General features: G+C 39.4%; 1 protein-coding gene across 2 annotated transcripts in view; it reads left to right on the forward strand.

Moving 5' to 3' along the window:
• The first annotated feature begins 2,356 nt into the window (after positions 1–2,356).
• fgd5a (FYVE, RhoGEF and PH domain containing 5a) overlaps positions 2,357–18,474 on the forward strand; it is a 37,159-nt gene continuing 21,041 nt past the window's right edge. For both annotated transcript variants that reach the window (XM_061727870.1, XM_061727871.1), the window contains exons 1-6: positions 2,357–2,557; positions 4,879–7,651; positions 13,257–13,374; positions 15,346–15,404; positions 15,726–15,756; positions 17,352–17,503. In XM_061727870.1, the coding sequence (XP_061583854.1) occupies positions 2,548–2,557; positions 4,879–7,651; positions 13,257–13,374; positions 15,346–15,404; positions 15,726–15,756; positions 17,352–17,503 (3,143 nt within the window). In that variant the 5' untranslated portion in view covers positions 2,357–2,547. The remainder of the gene's footprint in view (positions 2,558–4,878; positions 7,652–13,256; positions 13,375–15,345; positions 15,405–15,725; positions 15,757–17,351; positions 17,504–18,474) is intronic.

The following is an 18,474-nucleotide window of genomic DNA, read 5'->3' on the forward strand; positions in this document are numbered from 1 at the left end:
TACAGCAAAACAACTGAGTCACAGTGATGGAACCATTTTTCGTGAAACATGATTCAAAACGACATTATTCAGCATTCTATACAAATAATGTAATAATCCAGCAAACATGGTTATCACTTTTCAACATAAATTAAATTAAAACAAATAGTAAACAATTCAAATACAAAAATGTTTTCTATGTATTATCTCATGTGTTAGGTTTTAAAGAGTTAATACCTTTTATAATTACATGTTAATTCAGAATCTACATCACAACACATACCAAAACACTGAATATTAAATGAGATTATCCTCATATTAGAGAAGCCATGTGTTAGCCGTTAATGACTTGATATTACTTTAATCACCACCTAGAGCTTGATAGCACTTTGCACGTGTATTAAAGCCCACACCTTTCTGCAGCAGACCATCTGGAATGACATTTGTGCTGCATGTAATGAATGGGTCTGGTTGCCAGCACCGCAGCCCTGTGGAGATTCAGTGTCTGACTCCTTTATTGTGCTTTCACTTCTATCCAGATCATCATTGCCTGTGCCAGTGTCTAGAAGATAAGGAAAAAAAGAGGTAAAACAGTCTAAGCCCAATACGTGGGTGTTTAACCAGCGGTTGGGAGATGTCAAATCATCGAACCAAGAACAACAATAAAGCGTCCCCCATACTGAGAATTTCTTTCTCTGTCCTTGGCATCCAGTTCCTCAAAACAGTGATACTCTGGGCAGCACCAGTCAAGCAGCTCTGTTGAAAGCAAAGGGGTTAACTTTACCAACCATTCCCATCTGTTGCTAAGGAAGTGTCGCCTGTTGTACAGGAAACAGGGAGAGCCGTTTCCTGTTATGAAGAGAGGTTTTCAAGGATTGCATTCATTCAGTCACACAACAGATGCTGGGTCAGGAAGCCCAGCCAACAGTAAAAGCTTTTGCAGTCAAGAAAAACTTTTTTTTAGAAACTTCTTTTAGGAACCTGTCCATGAACTTTGTGAAAATGTTAATTCCTGCTTATGTGTTTTAAAGTAAAATGATGGTGCAGGGTTTTATGCAGGACAGTCAGTTGTGCAGCTAATGTAATTTTGAAGTTTCTTCTTCTTCTTTGATGTGGTCTTCGTCTTTTTCTATTTCTTCCTTTATTTTCTATAACTGTCTGCATATATATGGTGGGTTAGTGCCAGTGTTGGTACAAACAATGCTTTTTTATATGCAATTTGGCGTTTTAGGTTATTTGCATGTCAGTGAAGGGTGACAAGTCATGACTGCAATCAACTGTCTTTAAAAAAAACAAACAGTGGTTACAGATTTGAAGTCGACAACCGAATATGAAATAACATGAATTGTGGCTTATGGCTACAAACTTTGTGGATTTGGCATCCTCCGGTTTACGGTTTTATGCATTATATGATTCTGTTTGTTAAATTCTGTGCCATGAAATAAACAGGATTACTCTGAAGAAAAAATATCTTCAGTGCATACACTGAAAAAAATAAATCTAAGCGCATGTAAATATAACATATTTAAATCTGTGATATTAACAATTAAAAATGAAGTTTGTTGCTTTACATGAATACATCTAGTTTTGAACTGAATCTGCATTTTTTCAAAAAACAAGACATTGTGCATTTTTTCCTTAACAAGCAGTATTTATATAATCTCAGGCAATCTTTTCATTTACACACAAACAACAAGCAATTATCTAGTTGTATTTACCTTTCTTTTAACAATTTTAATCTATTGGGTAGATTGATCAACGTTTAGATGAAACATGCTTTATTTGTTTTATGTTGAACACAACAGTAAAAAATATCTTGCTTGATCTACTTGAAAAAAATTTATGCAACTTTTTTGCATGAGATTTTTTTATGTAGATCAAGAAGGACTAGTCTTGTATAAACTACTTAATTTTTAGTATGTACAAAATTCATTTGCAAGTAAAGTCAACTTAATTTTTTTCCTTTTTTTTCTTTTTTCCTTTTTTTCCTTTTTTTCTCTTTTTTCTTCTTTTTTCCTTTTTTTTTCTTTTTAAATTCAAATTAATTTTGATAAATAAAGTAAACTTAACACAATTAAGTTGACTGTACTTGCAAAATGTATTATTTACATACATAAAATTAAGTAGTTTATACAAAGACTAGTCTTTCTTGATCTACATAATAATCTCATGCAAAAAGTTGACTTTTTTTTTTAAGTAGATCAATCACAATATTTGTATCAGTGTAGATTTTCAGGGTGCTTAAAATGTAGTCTGCCGTGCACTGAGGAAAAGAGAGAGGGGGGGAGTGAACCTGATGTGGATTGTGCAGTCCAGCCTCAGGAAGAGAGAACACCCCTCCCTTTTTCACAGGGGAGTGCAGCAGTGTTCACTCGCATCTTCTGTGGACATAGAGAGCTGAACCGGGAGGGGACATATTGCAGATTACTCTCCAAGAGAACAATGAGTCTTCCACCGCAACTTGATGTTATGAGCTTATATTAGGTTTTGCGGAGGATTTGCAAGGGCAGCGCATCTATGGGTGAAATGAGGACGACCGTCGTTTGCCGTGGAAGATGATGTCCCACAATGAGCGCAGGTTGGTTGTTACTGAGCCTCTTGTGAAGAGTTCCAAAAATCTAAACTAGTGCGCCGCACAGCTTGTGTGGATCTAAGAGAATGGTTTTAATTCCGGAAAGTCAAGTTTGCATGCAATTTGCCTTTATTTCATCAATTAATTTACTTTGTTACATATTCAATGTAGTTCGGTATTGAATTACATACTGCTCCGGTTGGTTAGTTTGATGCTTTTTTTGTCACAAATATAAGTTTAGGATTAATGGCATACACACGTTGGAGTGGTTCAAATCCATAGGTTAAATTAGAATGAGACCCAGTAAAGCTGCTTTCTGTGGATGTCTAGGAAAAATGTCAAGTAAACCTGACAAGATACAAGGATAAGTCTTTAAATGAGCAATATACTATAACACAGAGATTGTTCTTAGAATATGACCTGTGTAGTAAGTGTGTGTCCTGTAGCCTGTGGTTTTGATCCCAAATAGAAGAAGTCAAAAAATACATTCCTAAACAAATCTGTTATTCTACTGGAATTCCCCCAAAAACAATCTTTATTCCATTAATGAAAACCATGTTTTTTTTGTAGTTTGATGTCAATTCAAATTTAAGAGAAGTTGTCAGAAAACTGTGGAAAAAGTCTGGTAAAGTCAAGATCCCAGTGTCTGACTCTTCCTTTGTTCCTGAAATATTTGTTGGAATTGAATTTTTGTTGCATAATTCACATCCTGTTGTTTGAGTTGGGGGCTTTATCGAACTGGAATTCTTGCTTGTTCTCCCTCTTTTATTGTTCTTTGCCGTACTCAAAGGGCCTTTTTGTCGACAGAAGAAAAAAAGTGTGTACCGACCTGTGTTGTGTGTACATGTTTGTGTGTGAGAGAGTCATGGAAGAATGAGGAGAAGGAAATCCATTTGCGTTTCAAAAATGTGTACTAGAGGTTTACAGAGGAGTGATGGTGGCTCTCTCTGTTAATGTCTTTCCCCTGTGAACATCCTGTGGAATTCTTTATACAGGCTCTGCTGGCTGCTCAACCAATTGCAATTCTTGAAAGCCAGTGTTGTGACACTGATATTGGGGAAAATAATAACAGTTATTAAGAGACGACTGCCTCGCATGAAATGGATATCTGGAGAAATAAGAGAAAGAGAAAAAAAATCACTCGTAGAAAGAGCGAGCAAGAAAACATTAAGAGATAACCAGAGTGCACACAGGGTTTAGTAGGATGTGCGTCAGGGCAGGTACTAAATAACAGGAAGAGACTGGGGGTGTACACACTTTGTTAAGGATGGGTGTGTTTCATAAGCAATGTTTTGCACTGGCTACACATTTTTTTTTTTAAACTTAACTGAAATCAGAATAAGGATATTTAATGGCTTAATCCTCCTAATCATCCCTTGCTGTTGCTGTTTTCTAATGAATGCGAGTAATTTAGTGGAACCAGTATGAGATTGTTTTCAGCATAATGAAAAAAATCTATTATTTGTCATTGCTGTTATAAGCACCCATTCTGCATGTGTCATTTCCCAGTCTAAGATGTTATTGTCCCTCATCTAAGTACAAAGTGACTGTTGTTTTTCCTGCTGTTAATGTCCCCTGCCGCTTTCTGCCTGTCACTTACTACTGTACCAGGCCCAGCTTCCTGTCAACATTTGTTGCAAAAGCATGAGCCACATTTTTTCTTGTAGTTTATTGTGCTGGTCTGCCCCCTTTTTTTCTCCTCTGTACATGTTTGCAAGCCAGAGCTTCCAGAGCTGCATGCTGCCCTGCAGTCCCACCCTGTGACCACCTCAGTGTCTGCTGTCTAAACCTGTTTATGTAGTCTTCTCTATAGTCCACCAACTATGTATCAGTCAAATGTACATATAATTCTTACTTCTCCAGCTAAGGGATAATCAATACTGATACATCTTGTCTTTTGTACAATTGACAATATGTCTGTGCCTCTGCTCTCTCTGTTTCTCATTCTCTCTGTCCTATCTCCCTTTTCCTGCTCTACCTGGCTGGCCTTCCACAGGTCCTGCTCAAAGTTTCTTCCCTCTTAAAGGGGTGTTTTTTTCTTTGCCACTGTTTGGCTTTTGGGTTTTTTTTCCCACTAGGGGAGTTTTTACTTGCCATTGATTATATAATAATTGCTCAGCAGCATGTTCTGGGTCTCTGGAAAGCGCCAAGAGACAACTTGTATTGTAATAGACGCTATATAAATAAAATTCAATTGAATTGAATTTTTATCCTCAAGTAGTTTCGACATTGCAAATAAACAAAAATACTATAGGATTACTATAAATACAATTTGTCTAGCTTTTACTTTTAATGTTCTCTCACTCTCACTCTCACTCTCTCTACAGATCTTCCTTCTACAGTCCCTCGACCAAAGGTCTGCAATCGTCTCACTATCAAAGTGCACTCCAAGCTAATGCCAAGGCCTGGCACCACTGTCCATTGCTCAAAACCTCCTGTCCCCCCAAAGCCCAGACCACCATATCAGCCTAACCCGCATATAGAGTCCTGTCCTCAACAGAACTTCAGTAATGGAGAACTGACTCAGCCAAATCTGGAGACAGGTGATCTCCGTGATATGGCTAAGGATAATCATAACAATGAGGAGCAAAAAGAACAGGGTGGGGTTAGTGACAACAGCCCAGGAGGGAACAACAAAGAGGACACAACAGAAACTGTGGCGGGAACTAAAAAAGAAACAATCCTTTTGGATGATGATGGTGATGGGGATAGCGTGAGCTCTGATGAAACAGTCACAGCTAATGATTTTATTGACACTATTGAGGATGAAATCACTGAATATGACCTCATCCAGCCTGAAGGTGGCAACCACACTGATAATGAGAATACATTATCTTCACTTCCTTCAACTAAACCACAGGATGAAGCAGAGCAGGAGGAAATAAAGGAACATACTTCTACAGAAAGGACTAAAATATGCTGTGTCCCTCCTGAAAGCTCACGCGAACATGTCAAAGAACAAACACTTGATCAAACACAATCATTCAGCTGTGGTGATAAGAAGAGTGATCACAAACTTAATGAAGCAGGCTGTGAGCACTTGCTCACAAATGAGAGTGAGTTTGTAGCTAGTGGATTTACACTTGGATACAGCATTCTTCCAACTGTAACTGAGGAGTATCCCTATGATATGATTGGACCCAAAGATGATGCTAGTGATACATGTGAATCATGTGACACAGTTGAAACCGGGGATGCAGAGGTGTGGCAACCAGAACGAGCCACAAAGGACCCCTCTGGTTGTTTTCGTTTCACATCCAGCACAGAGGATGTATTTGAGCCTTATGCTGTCATAGAAGCTCTTCCAGAAAATATGCACAGCACAGCTGATCCTGAATGGAGTCCAGATTATGTTGACGATGATGACAAAATGTTAGCTGCAAATGAAGCTCAAACAGGAGGTGCCTCTAACCAGGATCCTTACTATGTGTCATCAGACGATGTGGACAAATTGGACGACAAGCAAACCCTCTCAGAACTGCATCGTGTTGAGGAGGGCATTGAACAGTCTACTGATCAAAAAGAAAAGTCAAATTACAATGACTCAGCAGATGAGTATGCAGACATTGACGATTCATTCTGCCCAAAAGGAGAGGACCTTGAGCAATCAGGATGTATCTCATCAGAAGATTATGTTGAGATTGGTGATGATGATGATGAAGAGGAGGAGGAGAAGGAAAAGAAACATATAAGAGTAAAAAGTGCAAAAGAGAGGACAGCTAAACGAGAGCAGTCCTTAGACAGCCAGAGAAGAAGCTGCCAGCCTCGCCTCAGGTTATGCAACATCACTGTGCCTGCAGATCTAGACCAGGGCCGTACCCCAGAGCTGACCAACAGGGTGGTATTTGCTCACACCACTGAGGCCTTTGAAGAAGACATTGAAGAACTGGACTGCCATATTGTGCCTTACTATGAAGACACAGACTCAGACAGTGAAGAGCATATATATGAAGAGGCAGGGTTTGAATCAGAAGGGGAGAATTTTGCAACGTTTGATCTGAAGACTATTGTCACTCGATCACGATCCTATTCTGGGAAAATTCCGGGCTATGTGCCAGAAACTGTACCAGAGGAAACAGGGACAGAATACCAGACTCAAGACTACTGCACTGTAGACTTGGATAAGAACAGTGAACCTCTTAACCACTTACAACAGCAAGGAGTCAATTATGGGATTCCAGGTATGAAGTCCCAGAGCTTCATGTTATACTCTCGACCAACAGAAAGTCCAGATTTATCCTTGAAACCTTCAATAGAGAATGACCAATCACCAAAGGATCTGATCAGGATAAAGAGGAAGAATGATACCCTTTCTCTTCCATGTGTAATAACATCTTCTGGAAGCTTCTCTCAGCGTAGCCATCAGTCCTCCAGTGGCGTTTCCACACCAACTTCTCTAGTGGACATACCTCCACCTTTTGAGCTAGCATACATCACCAAAAGACCAGTCACCAAGAGTTCACCATCCCTCCTGATCCAGCATGAACCCAGTGAGTTACCCAAAAAGAAGAAGTCCTCATTCAAGCGCTTTTTGGGTCTCAAGTTCAAGAAGAAGACAGAATCAAAGGGTTTCGGTGATGGGAGTGTCCGTTCCTCACGCTCTTCCTCTGAGTCCAGCCACCATGGTCCATTGAGAGTTGTAGAGCTTGATCATAGAAGCACTGGCAGCTCTCCTCAGCTTCAGTCTTGCATTGTGAACCCTCCACAGCATCCTTCAGACCTGCCATCCTCATTTTTAGTCTATAAAGACCACCACAGGAGGAAAGGTGACCCCAAAGCTTATGCCAGAAGCGTTTCCAGAGTGGAGTCCTTTGAGGATCGATCTCGTCGCTCTATCATGCCACTGCCTTTGACCAAACCTCGCTCCATCTCCTTCCCCAGCGCAGATACCTCAGACTATGAAAACATCCCAGCCATGAGCTCAGACTATGAAAACATCCAGATTGCAGGAAGACCCACCAGATCCCACACCGTTACAGAGTTTTTTGAAAATCCAAACCGTACAACAGTTCCCAGCAATGAGAATGATGGTTATGTGGATATGAACAGTTTTCCTGGGATTGACAGCAAGTGCCAGCCATCAAAAGCAGACACTGAAAGGTAAGTAAAAAGTTAACTCATTTTCCTTCATCTTAAAAAAAAACTTTAAATATAATCTTTCCTTTTACGTAATCTCCAGTGGTATACAGGGATATTTATTTTATTTTTGAGACTTTCGAGATGGGTCTTGAAACCTTAACCGACCAGCTCAAAATGGATGAAACAAAACACACATAGCATAATATTACTTTTCTGCTCGATGGTACATCTCAACTAAACTTCACTGGATTAGTGTTTTATTTCCGAGTACTTTTCATTGGAGTACATCGTGTATCCAGTGACGAACATCCTGTTGGGGGCAAGAGGGCTCCCCTCTGCTCATGCTTCTCGTTGAGAAATTTTGGTCAGTTTCGTTGAGAGACCAGCTAAACAGATCCATTGTTTTAGAATTCGGAAGATATGCAGAGAGAGGCTCCAAAATACATTAACAAGACAGCACAAGACGGAGAGCAGCAGCAGGGCAGAAATAGGAGGGAGCTCTTTGTCGAGAGCAAGAAGTATGAAAGCTCTCGGCGTACTTATGTACTTCAGAGCTTTGGGAAAACGAGCATTTACATGTCAATACTTTTGGTTTATAAAACATAATCTCAGATTTGTATTCCATACAGACAGGTGTCCTAACCATGAGCACAGATGATAGTCTAGCTCTTGTAGTATCCTGTCGCTACTATTGGCTAAATCAGCCCAAGTAACTTTGGACTCCTGTCTCATTCATACCTTGCAACAACTGTGTGTCACCTCACAACACTATGATCAACAACAATAAAACTAGCTCACTGAGCTGCAGTAAATGTCCTGGCAGAGGCAACTAAGAAACTGAAGAAAGTGCTTGAATAAAATTTTCACTCTAAATTGTGCGACAAAATTGGACCAGATCAACTTATCCCTAAACTTAGGATACGTGCCACGTATTTTTTAAAGTTGTAGTAATTAAACCTTTAATCAAAACCCCTCTCTTGACCCAGACATCTTAGCAAATTATAGACCAATCTCAAACCTTCTATTTATATCTAAAATTCTTGAAAAGGTAGTTATGTGATCATTTGTATAGAAATGATCTGTTTGAGGTTTTTCAGTCAGAGTTCAGATTGCATCATAGCACAGAAACAGCACTGGTTCGAGTCACAAATGAACTTCTTATGGCCTCAGATGATGGATTAGTGTCCATTCTAGTTTTACTGGACCTCGGTGCTGCTTTTGATACCGTAGATCAGCATCTTACTGCACAGGTTAAAGCATGTTGTTGGGATTAAAGGGACAGCTCTAATCATATTATCAAGGTCTGGACAGCTCTGTTGTTGACACGGCTCCTTGTACACGGTGTGCTGAAACAGGGAAACATCTAAAACATGCAGGACTAGGGCCCTAGAGCAGGGGTTCCCAACCTTTTTTGTGCCGAGGACCAGCAGAAGTATAAACAAAAAGCTCAGGGACCGGTTGACAATTTATGTCAATTTTAATAAACATTTTAGAAAAAAACAATGCATTTTAAAATGCAGGCTATCATTGTTTTACTAACTTTACAATGGTTTCAGGTGCATATATTTATCCACCAACAGGTGGCGACTAATTTTACGAAAATAACAGCCTATTTCAATTGCCAGACCTCTGCAACATTTTGCCAGCTGCTTTTTCCCCCAAAAGTTCGAGGCAGATGTCTTTTGCGGCGGGCAGTATTAGCTCCTCTCCAATTGTAAAGGGCTTTTTAGCTTTTGCAATCCGGTGAGCAACGAGATATGAAGCCCTCGTTGCAGCGACGTTAGCTAATGTTGTGGCCTTTAAAACTTGCTTTTGCAAATCTAACTCATGTTTTTTCCTTTCGAAAAAATCCACTGGTTTGTCTTTGAGAGAAGGATGTTTTGTATTTAAGTGTCTTTGAAGCTTGGATGGCTTCATTGCTTCGTTGGCGAGCGTTTCTCCACATAAAATACATAGTGGGTTTGGCGCCTCCAAATCGCCAATTGCAACAAATCCGTATTTTATATACATAATGTCGTACTTGCGATTAAAGCTTTTGCTTTTCTTTTTGGTAGGATTTTCCACTTGTTCATCACTATTTCTTTTACTCGAACAACCAGTAAAGAAACGGCTCATGGAGGTTTGCTGAGGTCCGCTCATCTCAGCAGCAGACTGTACCTAACCTGCATACAGCACCTGTGCATTGCGCTGTTCAGTACCGGTACCAGAACTTATTGTCCGCCAAGCCATGACAGGGCTGCCACTCAAAGAAACACATTTCGATTTGTACAAGTTTTGGATGAAATTATATGACAAAAAAATGCTTTAGGTGAAGAATTTGGTGTAAAAGTTAACTTATTTCAATAATTCAACTAGAATTTGGTGTAAAAGTTAATCTATTTCAATAATTCAACTTAAAAGGTGAAACTAATATATTACCTAGTCTTATTACATGCAAACCATGATATTTTGAACCTTTGTTATAATTTTGATGATGGAATTGTTTATTGATTTCATAAAATATTCTCTAATTTATTTTTTATTTGGGGTTTTCATAAACTGTGAGCCATAATCAGAGAGCAGCGTCTTGCTGGTGCAGGAAACTGCTGCACGGAGATGAGTGACGGACACTGGCCGATTTATGGTTCCGCGTTGCACCAACGCAGAGTTTACGGGGTAGGATACGCGGGGACGCGAACGTACGGTGCGCGTCGCACACGTACCCATCGCCGTCGATTTAACGCGGAACCATAAATCAGGCTTAACGCGGGCGCATTGTCAGTTTTCTTTTCGTCTTTTCAACTGAGCACGCAAACACAAACTGAGGGTGCAATGCTTGCTTATGCACCATCGTAGAACCGGGCCTGGCATGATATATGTCCGTATTGGTTCAATACGGAACTTTTAATTCCCAATTCCCAACTCCTGGAGGTGAAGCCCGAGTCCAAGTCCGAGCAACATTTTTTTCTCAAATAAAGGACAATTCCGTATTTTACCGGACGGGTGGCAACCCTACTTGCAAGTCTTCTTTTATTCGCCGTATCCAGGCTAAAATGCTCCTGAACATTTGAAGTTTTGTTACCCGCAGCTGCGCAGGGACGCAAAAAAAAAAAAAAAAAAAAAAAAGGCTGCGCTGAGACGTCCTGCAGCGCGGCTGTCGGCAGAGATTGTATGAGGTGAAGTGAAGTGAGATGCCTCACTCCATTGGGAAAAAAAACGTCTGGTGAAAATTGCCAACAATTTTGATTATCGCTTTTTTGTCGACAACGTCGACGAATCGTTGCAGCCCTAATTATGATCGGAACACAAGCCATTCCACGGCCCGGTAGTAACGGCTCTACGGACCGGTACCGGTCCGGGGACCGGGGGTTGGGAATCACGGCCCTAGAGGACTAGAGGCTGAGACCCCAGGGCTAACTGTATTTAAAGTGTTGTGATATTGTGATTTTATCGATCATTTAAAAGCCCAGCTGGATATTGGCTGTAGCTACTGTATGTCTCTATATGCAGCACATCAGATTCATTTGTTGTATCTATGTCTAGTAGTGCATTGTCCCTACTCAAACATATAAGGAATAAATAAAAAATAAAATCTACTGAGCTGTGCCCCTCACCCCTTTTGCTTTCTTCTTCTTCATTTTCCTTTCTTCAGATCACTCCTCAGTTAATAATTAAAAGTGTCTCATAAGCATAATTGTGCTCCATTGTTCTTGTAGTGTGTTGTGTGGGTCTGCCCCCTCTTTTTCTCTTCTGTACATCTTTTGCAGGCCAGAGCTTCACTGCAGGTCAGTGCTTCCTGAGCTGCATGCTGACCTGCAGTCTTACCCTCTGACCATCCCAGTGCTTGCTTCCATCTGTCTGTATAGACATATATAGTCATCTCTGTAGTACAGCAACTAACCATGTTTCAGTAATTGCTCATGGATAATTAATACTCTTTATATTGTCTTTTGTACCTTTTAGAAATATGTCCTTGCCCCTCCTCTCTCTGTTCTTCATTCTCTCTTTTCTATCTCTCTTTTCCTGTTTTACCCAGAAAAGGAACGCAAATAGGTAGCTCATTGAAGCAGCTTATGCAGATTGGAAAAAGTTGTGACGGATGCAATTAAAAGTGAAGACATGGGTGGGGAATTGGGGGTGGGGATCTTTCACACATCGAGAAAAAAGAGGATAAAAGAAAAGGTGAGAGCAGCAGAGAGTCGAAGTGTTAATAGAAAGGAGCAGATGAGTTAGAAAATAAGGCTCATAATGAAAACGTAAACAGTAGGCCGTCTTGCATGAACAGAAGAAAGAACATAAGAACCGTTGTGCTGTAATTGCTCTCCTGTATCTGACACTGATGTTATAGGTTTTGGAAGCCTTTATTAAAGTATCTCTGTCCTGAGTATTTCTCTTTCTGGACCTTTAAGAGACAGTAGGATTTACTGTGTGGTGGAGAGAGAAATCACAGCTATTAGCCTGCACAGCATTATCACAACCTCTTCCACAATTTCAGTCATTACAGAACACAACTTGTCCCCTAGAGGTACATTCTGTAATAAAAAGTTATGTTTCATGAGCTCTAAGTAAGTGAAGACATTTACTATTACTGACATACTCCAAAGATATTACTTTTAAGTTTATCATTCGTTTTTGTGATGGCTTCAGTTTATATTTAATGAGGACACAGGTGTTTTTTTTTATCTATTTTATTTTCATGATACTGTTTCATCATCACTTGCCAATATAGAAAATATTTAAGAAAGGAATTGAAATGTTTTTTTTACAGGAATGCACAGTGTAGCAGTAGGCACTGTACCACTTTTTCCTTATTGTGTCTTTCCAGTAAGCCTATGAACTTTACTCTAGAGTGTCTGCTGTCTGCATGTTGTCGCTGTCCACTGGAAGTTATCAAAGCTCATTGTGTTTTTGAGTTCTCACATTGCTCACAAAGACGCAGAAAGCTGCTGTCCCACAAACTTCCCTTGTTTCTGCTTGTGTGCAGGGTGGGATAGTGTAATTTTTAAAGTCATGTTTTTGAGATACTTATTAAATGTGGAAACTTCTGTCTGAACGCTTTTATATGTCATGAAACTGCTGAGTAAGAACTATCAATACTCTTACATGTCCCATTGCTGCATTTACAGCTTTGTTATCCAGTTATAATACTTGTGAGGTGAATGATGTCAAACACACTAATTAGGTCTTAATGGGCCATAGGGCATTACTATGGCAGTTTCCATTTGTAGGGATTACATGTGGAATGACCAACAGTGCATGCCTCTCAGGTATAACAGTGTTTAAAAGGATTAGCAGTGAGTGCAAATCAGGAAGGGATTACAATGTACCTCTGGAGGGTTCCATATATGAAGACTGGAACAGTTAGACACACATGGGAAAAAGAAAAGCATATATTTACAGACAGTTGGGAGTGTTGCTCAGTGTTTTCAGAATGTCCTGTGAGAATACAGTAGACTTTTACTGGGAATGACAGCTGGGAATTTGCGATCTTCATCTTGTCCTGCAATCACATTTCAAAATATTCAGTGTTGTTCTGCATTGTTAAATTGTACTTCTGCATTGCTCCTTAAGGTATTTGTTAGTATAAGTGGTGTCACATTAAACTCGGCATATTTACAGTCGTCATTTTGCTGTTTTCACTTGGCAGTGCGTATACTGAGCCTTTCCCCATGAACCCCATCACTGCTGGGGAGTCTGTGGATGAGGACCACGGCCGTACTTCAGAGGAGGAAGATGGGATTGTGGAGCAAAGTTATGACCGACAGGTGAGTGTTATGATACAGAAACACAGGTGATAAATGCAGTCCCCTGGGCTGCCACCTGGACTAGTAAAACCATGACTCACAGACGTCTGGGTTTTATAGGTGTCATTAAAAATCTCTTGATTTGGATTTTTAACATATTTTCAATACACTGCTTAAGAAAAAGCCAATATAACAAACACTAAATAGTAGAACCTGGTGATTCATATACTGTATGTGCTGCTATTTAGTGTCTCATGTTCACAAGATTATTTTGCAAGAACAGATGAAAGGATCCTTGAATTATCCACAGATTTACAAAAAGCAGCCATTACGCAGTAGGGGTGTAACAATATATCGTGCCACAAAATTTCGTGATACAAAAACGTCACAATACGTGTCGTGGAGGTGACAAAGTGTATCGCGATATTGGAATATTAATATTAATCTATTGTGTTGACTAGTAACGCGCATCCGAAAAAAGGAAAAAGTCAAATCATACATGAGAGAAACTATTCAGTTTGTGGCAAAATATTTGTACGTGTATGAAACTGAAGATGCATAATGCAAACCTGACATTTACTTTCAGTTCAGTTTGTGGAAAATGTTTGGCCTGGCTTTCTCTTTAAAACTTAAACAGTTATAAAGCATTACAAACTGTAACAATAAGGCAAACGCACAGCATTGTTTTATATTTTGTGTCTTTCAAATAAAAGACCATTTATTCCAGTCATATGTTTCTCATTCAAGGTTGTTAAAAAATACTGCTATAATATCGTATCGTATCGTTATCGTGACCTCAATATCGTGTATCGTACCGTATCGTGAGATTAGTGTATCGTTACACCCCTATTACGCAGGCACATGGAGATAGATGATATCCCTCCTTTTGTTACTGCACCTCCCTGTTGTCACATGGTCACAAAAACCTTGTTTTCTTTCTCTTCAAAGTACGTACAATAAATTAAAGAAGAAATATTAAGAAGGAAGGCACTGGAGGGACACCAGTTGGCCCAATGGATGGTTTCTTTTTAAATTAAAGCTGCAAGCAGCGTTGATCGGGCTCTTGCACCTTTGGCCACCGCCCCCCAAATCCCCCCACATTCTCACACCATGACAGCCAAACCTTCTAATGTCCTTTCACCACACATTGGTGCTTTGAGTATGATCAGGTATCAGCATGAATGGATCTGTTTGGGGGCGAGTCTGATCATACACAGGAATGTGCAGGTCTGTAAGAAAATGTACACTGGAGCTACAGCAAACACAGTTTTGATGGCGAAAAGTTTAAATTCCCTGCATTGCCATCACTGCCATATTCGATGCACCAATCTGTCAACCTCACGCTCCATCTTTCCCCTCACTCGTGATACCTAAACTCCTCCACTTGAGGCAGGACGTATCCACGTATCCTATGTGTTGCCAGATGAAATTATTCCAATCATTGATAGATTTCTGTTTTACTACATCATTTGTTCTGTTTTTGTTTGCTTTTTTGCACCCTGTCATGCTATTGGGAGGAGTTATGAGGTCTTCAAATCACAAAAATCAGCGCAAAATCACATTTTCAATTCAAAATGGGGGACTTCCTGTGCACTCAAGAATATGGGTCCATGAGACTTTTGTGTGCAGGTTGCCAATATCCATAAACCCACTAATTTGTGTGCATTTTGGCAAAATTCATACAAGGGGCTCGATTTAAAACAATTTTAAGGTGGTGCTACTGAGCTATTTTTTATTTTGAAAATCTCCTATTTGAGAAAGCATTTTAGACTGAGTAACAGTTGTTTTTAAATAATCAGTCTAATTTATCAGCACAAATCTAAAGAAAACTAAATTTGTTTTTTGTCAGCCTTTTTAGCTACTTTTTATTATTACCCTGTTATTTTCCTATTAAGCTTTGAGTGGAACAAGTTCCCACAGTGAGCCTTTCAACATAAACATTGTTTATGTATCTCTCTCTCTCTCTCTCTATTGTCCCTTCCTGTCACACAGATTGATGGTCAATCACGAGCGTTTTACATTGCCAAAGAGCTCATAGACTCAGAGAGACTGTAAGTACCAACATATGTCGAATTCCCCATATACATTCACAAACACCATGCTGTATCATCTTCTAAAATGTATTAGTATTTTTGCACCCCAACACTGCAGTTTACTAACTTGCTTTTATGTTAATCCATCAAGCTGTACAGAGAAAACCTGACAGGCAATTACACAAGCATCCTGCTGCACACTTAAACATTCCTCTGATGCAGTTTTCTCATCAATTTAAATAATTAAAATAGTCCTGAAGAAAAATTAACACTTGTTTAGAGGGTTGTGAGTTCCCTTCCAAGTCCCTATCTAATGATGATCTCTTCTTGTTGTTGCAGGCATGTCAGTCGCCTCAAACACATCGAGGAGGTAGGAAAACCTTTACTGCCACATACACTTAAAATGTCTCCTGCTTAGAGGCCTATTTGACCTACTGATAGGATCATATTCTATATGTCTGCTGCCCAGTCTCTGTCTCAATCTTCCCTTCCTCCTTCTCCTCCTCCTCCCCCCTTTGTAATACTTAGTTCAAGTTTATCAGTGTTGCTCCAGCAAGATCTACTTCCTGGTTCTAACAAAGTTGTCATGTTGTACTATGGTGTGGTCAGCTGTAATATGTGTGCCCACACCACACACTATCCCTGCAGCCTTACTCATCTGATACTTCAAATGTCTGTGCTCCCTCAACTGGCAAATTGCCAATGAAATTCCACAAAACTGTTGTGGCCTTTTATATTGCAGATATTAGATGTACAACTAAAGATCCTTGTGAACAGTTTACTCAGTAGAGTGAAGATGATAGGAGAGTGGATTTAAAGGTAGACTCAGGAAAGACTCCGAGACTCTGAAGTAAGGTCCTGCTAACAGACTCTTTCAAAAAAGTCCCACAAAAGTTAAATACAGATTTAAGAAATATATACTGCAGCACTTAAAACAGTTATTTTACACACACACAATTATTAATTAACAATTAATTAAATTGTTATATAGTGGACTCCTATAATGATCATAAATCTGCCATTTTATCATGCAATTCTAATATATTAATTAGCTCATGTGTGACAAACAATAGATAGAAAAATGTGCTATAGGTCAGTAGAGATATTTGGCATTGATTGCATGAAATATATTTGAGTGTAAATTATCTGCTTTAAGAAATTGTCACTTCAAATGATACTAAGTAACTCTGGCTCACATTTCTCTTTCATAAAACCAGCTATTGCAATGTTGTCACATTCAAAAGTGCCATTGCATGTTTTTTTTCATCATGCTCTTGCAAATTGCAAAGGGATGGCGTTATGTGTTCTTATTAGTCTTCAAACTGGTCTCTTGGGATGTCACTCTTGGATGCAGTCATAATTATAATTAAATTGGGAAATTCAGCTGGCAAAGGCGTGTGCAAAAAAAACACTGTATGGGAAAACAAAACAAAGAGCACTCTTAGGTGAGAAGCCCATATGAGCTATTGTTCCATTATTTGATAAGGAATAACAAAAAAACGATGTTTCTCAAAGCACATTGACATCTCCTAACAATTCGCCCAGATAAACAGCCTTTACTCCATTGTTAAACTCTCTTGTACCAATACTCATATTAGTCTCTTTTGTCACAAAGCAATCAAAGGTCAGTGCTTGGTACGAAATAAAATTGTGTCAGGGAGTAAGGTCATTATTAACACTTGGTGTGCAGCTCTTGTGAAACCAGGATCATCTCTCCTGAATGCCTGAATGGAGCCCAAAGCACTGAAATGAAATGAAGGAAGGTGCCAGGAAGGATGTTAAGGAGGATCTGACCTTCCTTCCATTTTTATCTTCATTCCTCATTTCTTTTGTGCCTTTCATTCCTCTTGCTCACCTTCTCTGCTTCCCCCTTCCACCATCCCAAACATTTCCTTTATTATTTGTTTTGCTGTTCTACCCCATATCTTGGTCTTTGACAAATACTATTTGGCCTTTCTTGCACAGGACTTCCGGTCATCGGTGATGGAGACGGTGGATGAGGAAGGGGAACTGGTGCTGGATGAGCAGAGACTGGGAGAGATACTGGGTGTGCTCCCACAGGTCTACGACTTCCACAGCAAAATCTTAATTGAACTGGAAGAGCGCATTAGTCAATGGTAATAGACATAATTGGTTTTGCTGCAGCCAATTGCTTTCTTTCATAAAACTTCAAAATAGAAGTGGCTTAAAGTGAATGGTGTGATTTACTCCTAACTGAAGCCTTAAAAAATAATCTACAACAGTCTAATCATGTTATAAGATTCCTAGTAGCATAGGGTCCCCCTTCAGCTAAAGGCCTTGAAAGGCAGCTGGAACCCACTAAACCACCTCTGTAATTTACGGTGTTACTCATCTTTCCAAACCAATTATTATAGTTTTATTTGAAATTTGCACAGTGTCTTTATCCTTTTTTCCCCCATTCCTTTTCCTCCCTTCAATTTGACTGCAGGCAACAAGGGAATAAACAGTTGCAGGGGAAAGTTTTCCTCACAAAAGTGGCTCCGATAGTTAGTAAATGTGAGACTATGAGACAGGGATTCCAGTGATAGACATCTCTGTCCCACCTTTGTGTCTCAGTCATCTCAGTTTGAATAAAGATAGATTAGGAAACTATTATTCTGTTTATGATGCTGTTTATGATGCTTTACACACTTTGTAAAGACACAAACCTGCCACAATCTGCATTTATTAAGGAAGCCCCCGAATAAATGAGGGAAAGCTCCAATTCTAATAAAAATGCAGTGAAATTAGAGTAATTAATCTTAATCTCTGATTTTTTTTTCAAAGTGGTTGTATTCTAATCTAAAAAAAAAAAAAAAAAAAAAAAAAAAAAAAACACAGCTTCTAAGCTTTGAAATAAATGGAGCTGAAACACATTTCCTCCAGTGTTTCTGTCAGGGATACTAGAGAGCTCTGATTGGCGCAAGAAAATAATGAATTTGAGCAATCAACCATTAATCTCCAACTGTTTCACAGTGGTTATATTCTAAGACACAAATGTGAAAAACGAAAATCTCTGTTCACATGTAACATACATTTTGAGTGGGTGTTAAAGTTCAGGCGATGTTGATCAATATACAGCTTTAAT

This window comes from Cololabis saira, chromosome 8, assembly GCF_033807715.1.
Source record: "Cololabis saira isolate AMF1-May2022 chromosome 8, fColSai1.1, whole genome shotgun sequence".
NCBI lineage: Eukaryota > Metazoa > Chordata > Actinopteri > Beloniformes > Belonidae > Cololabis > Cololabis saira.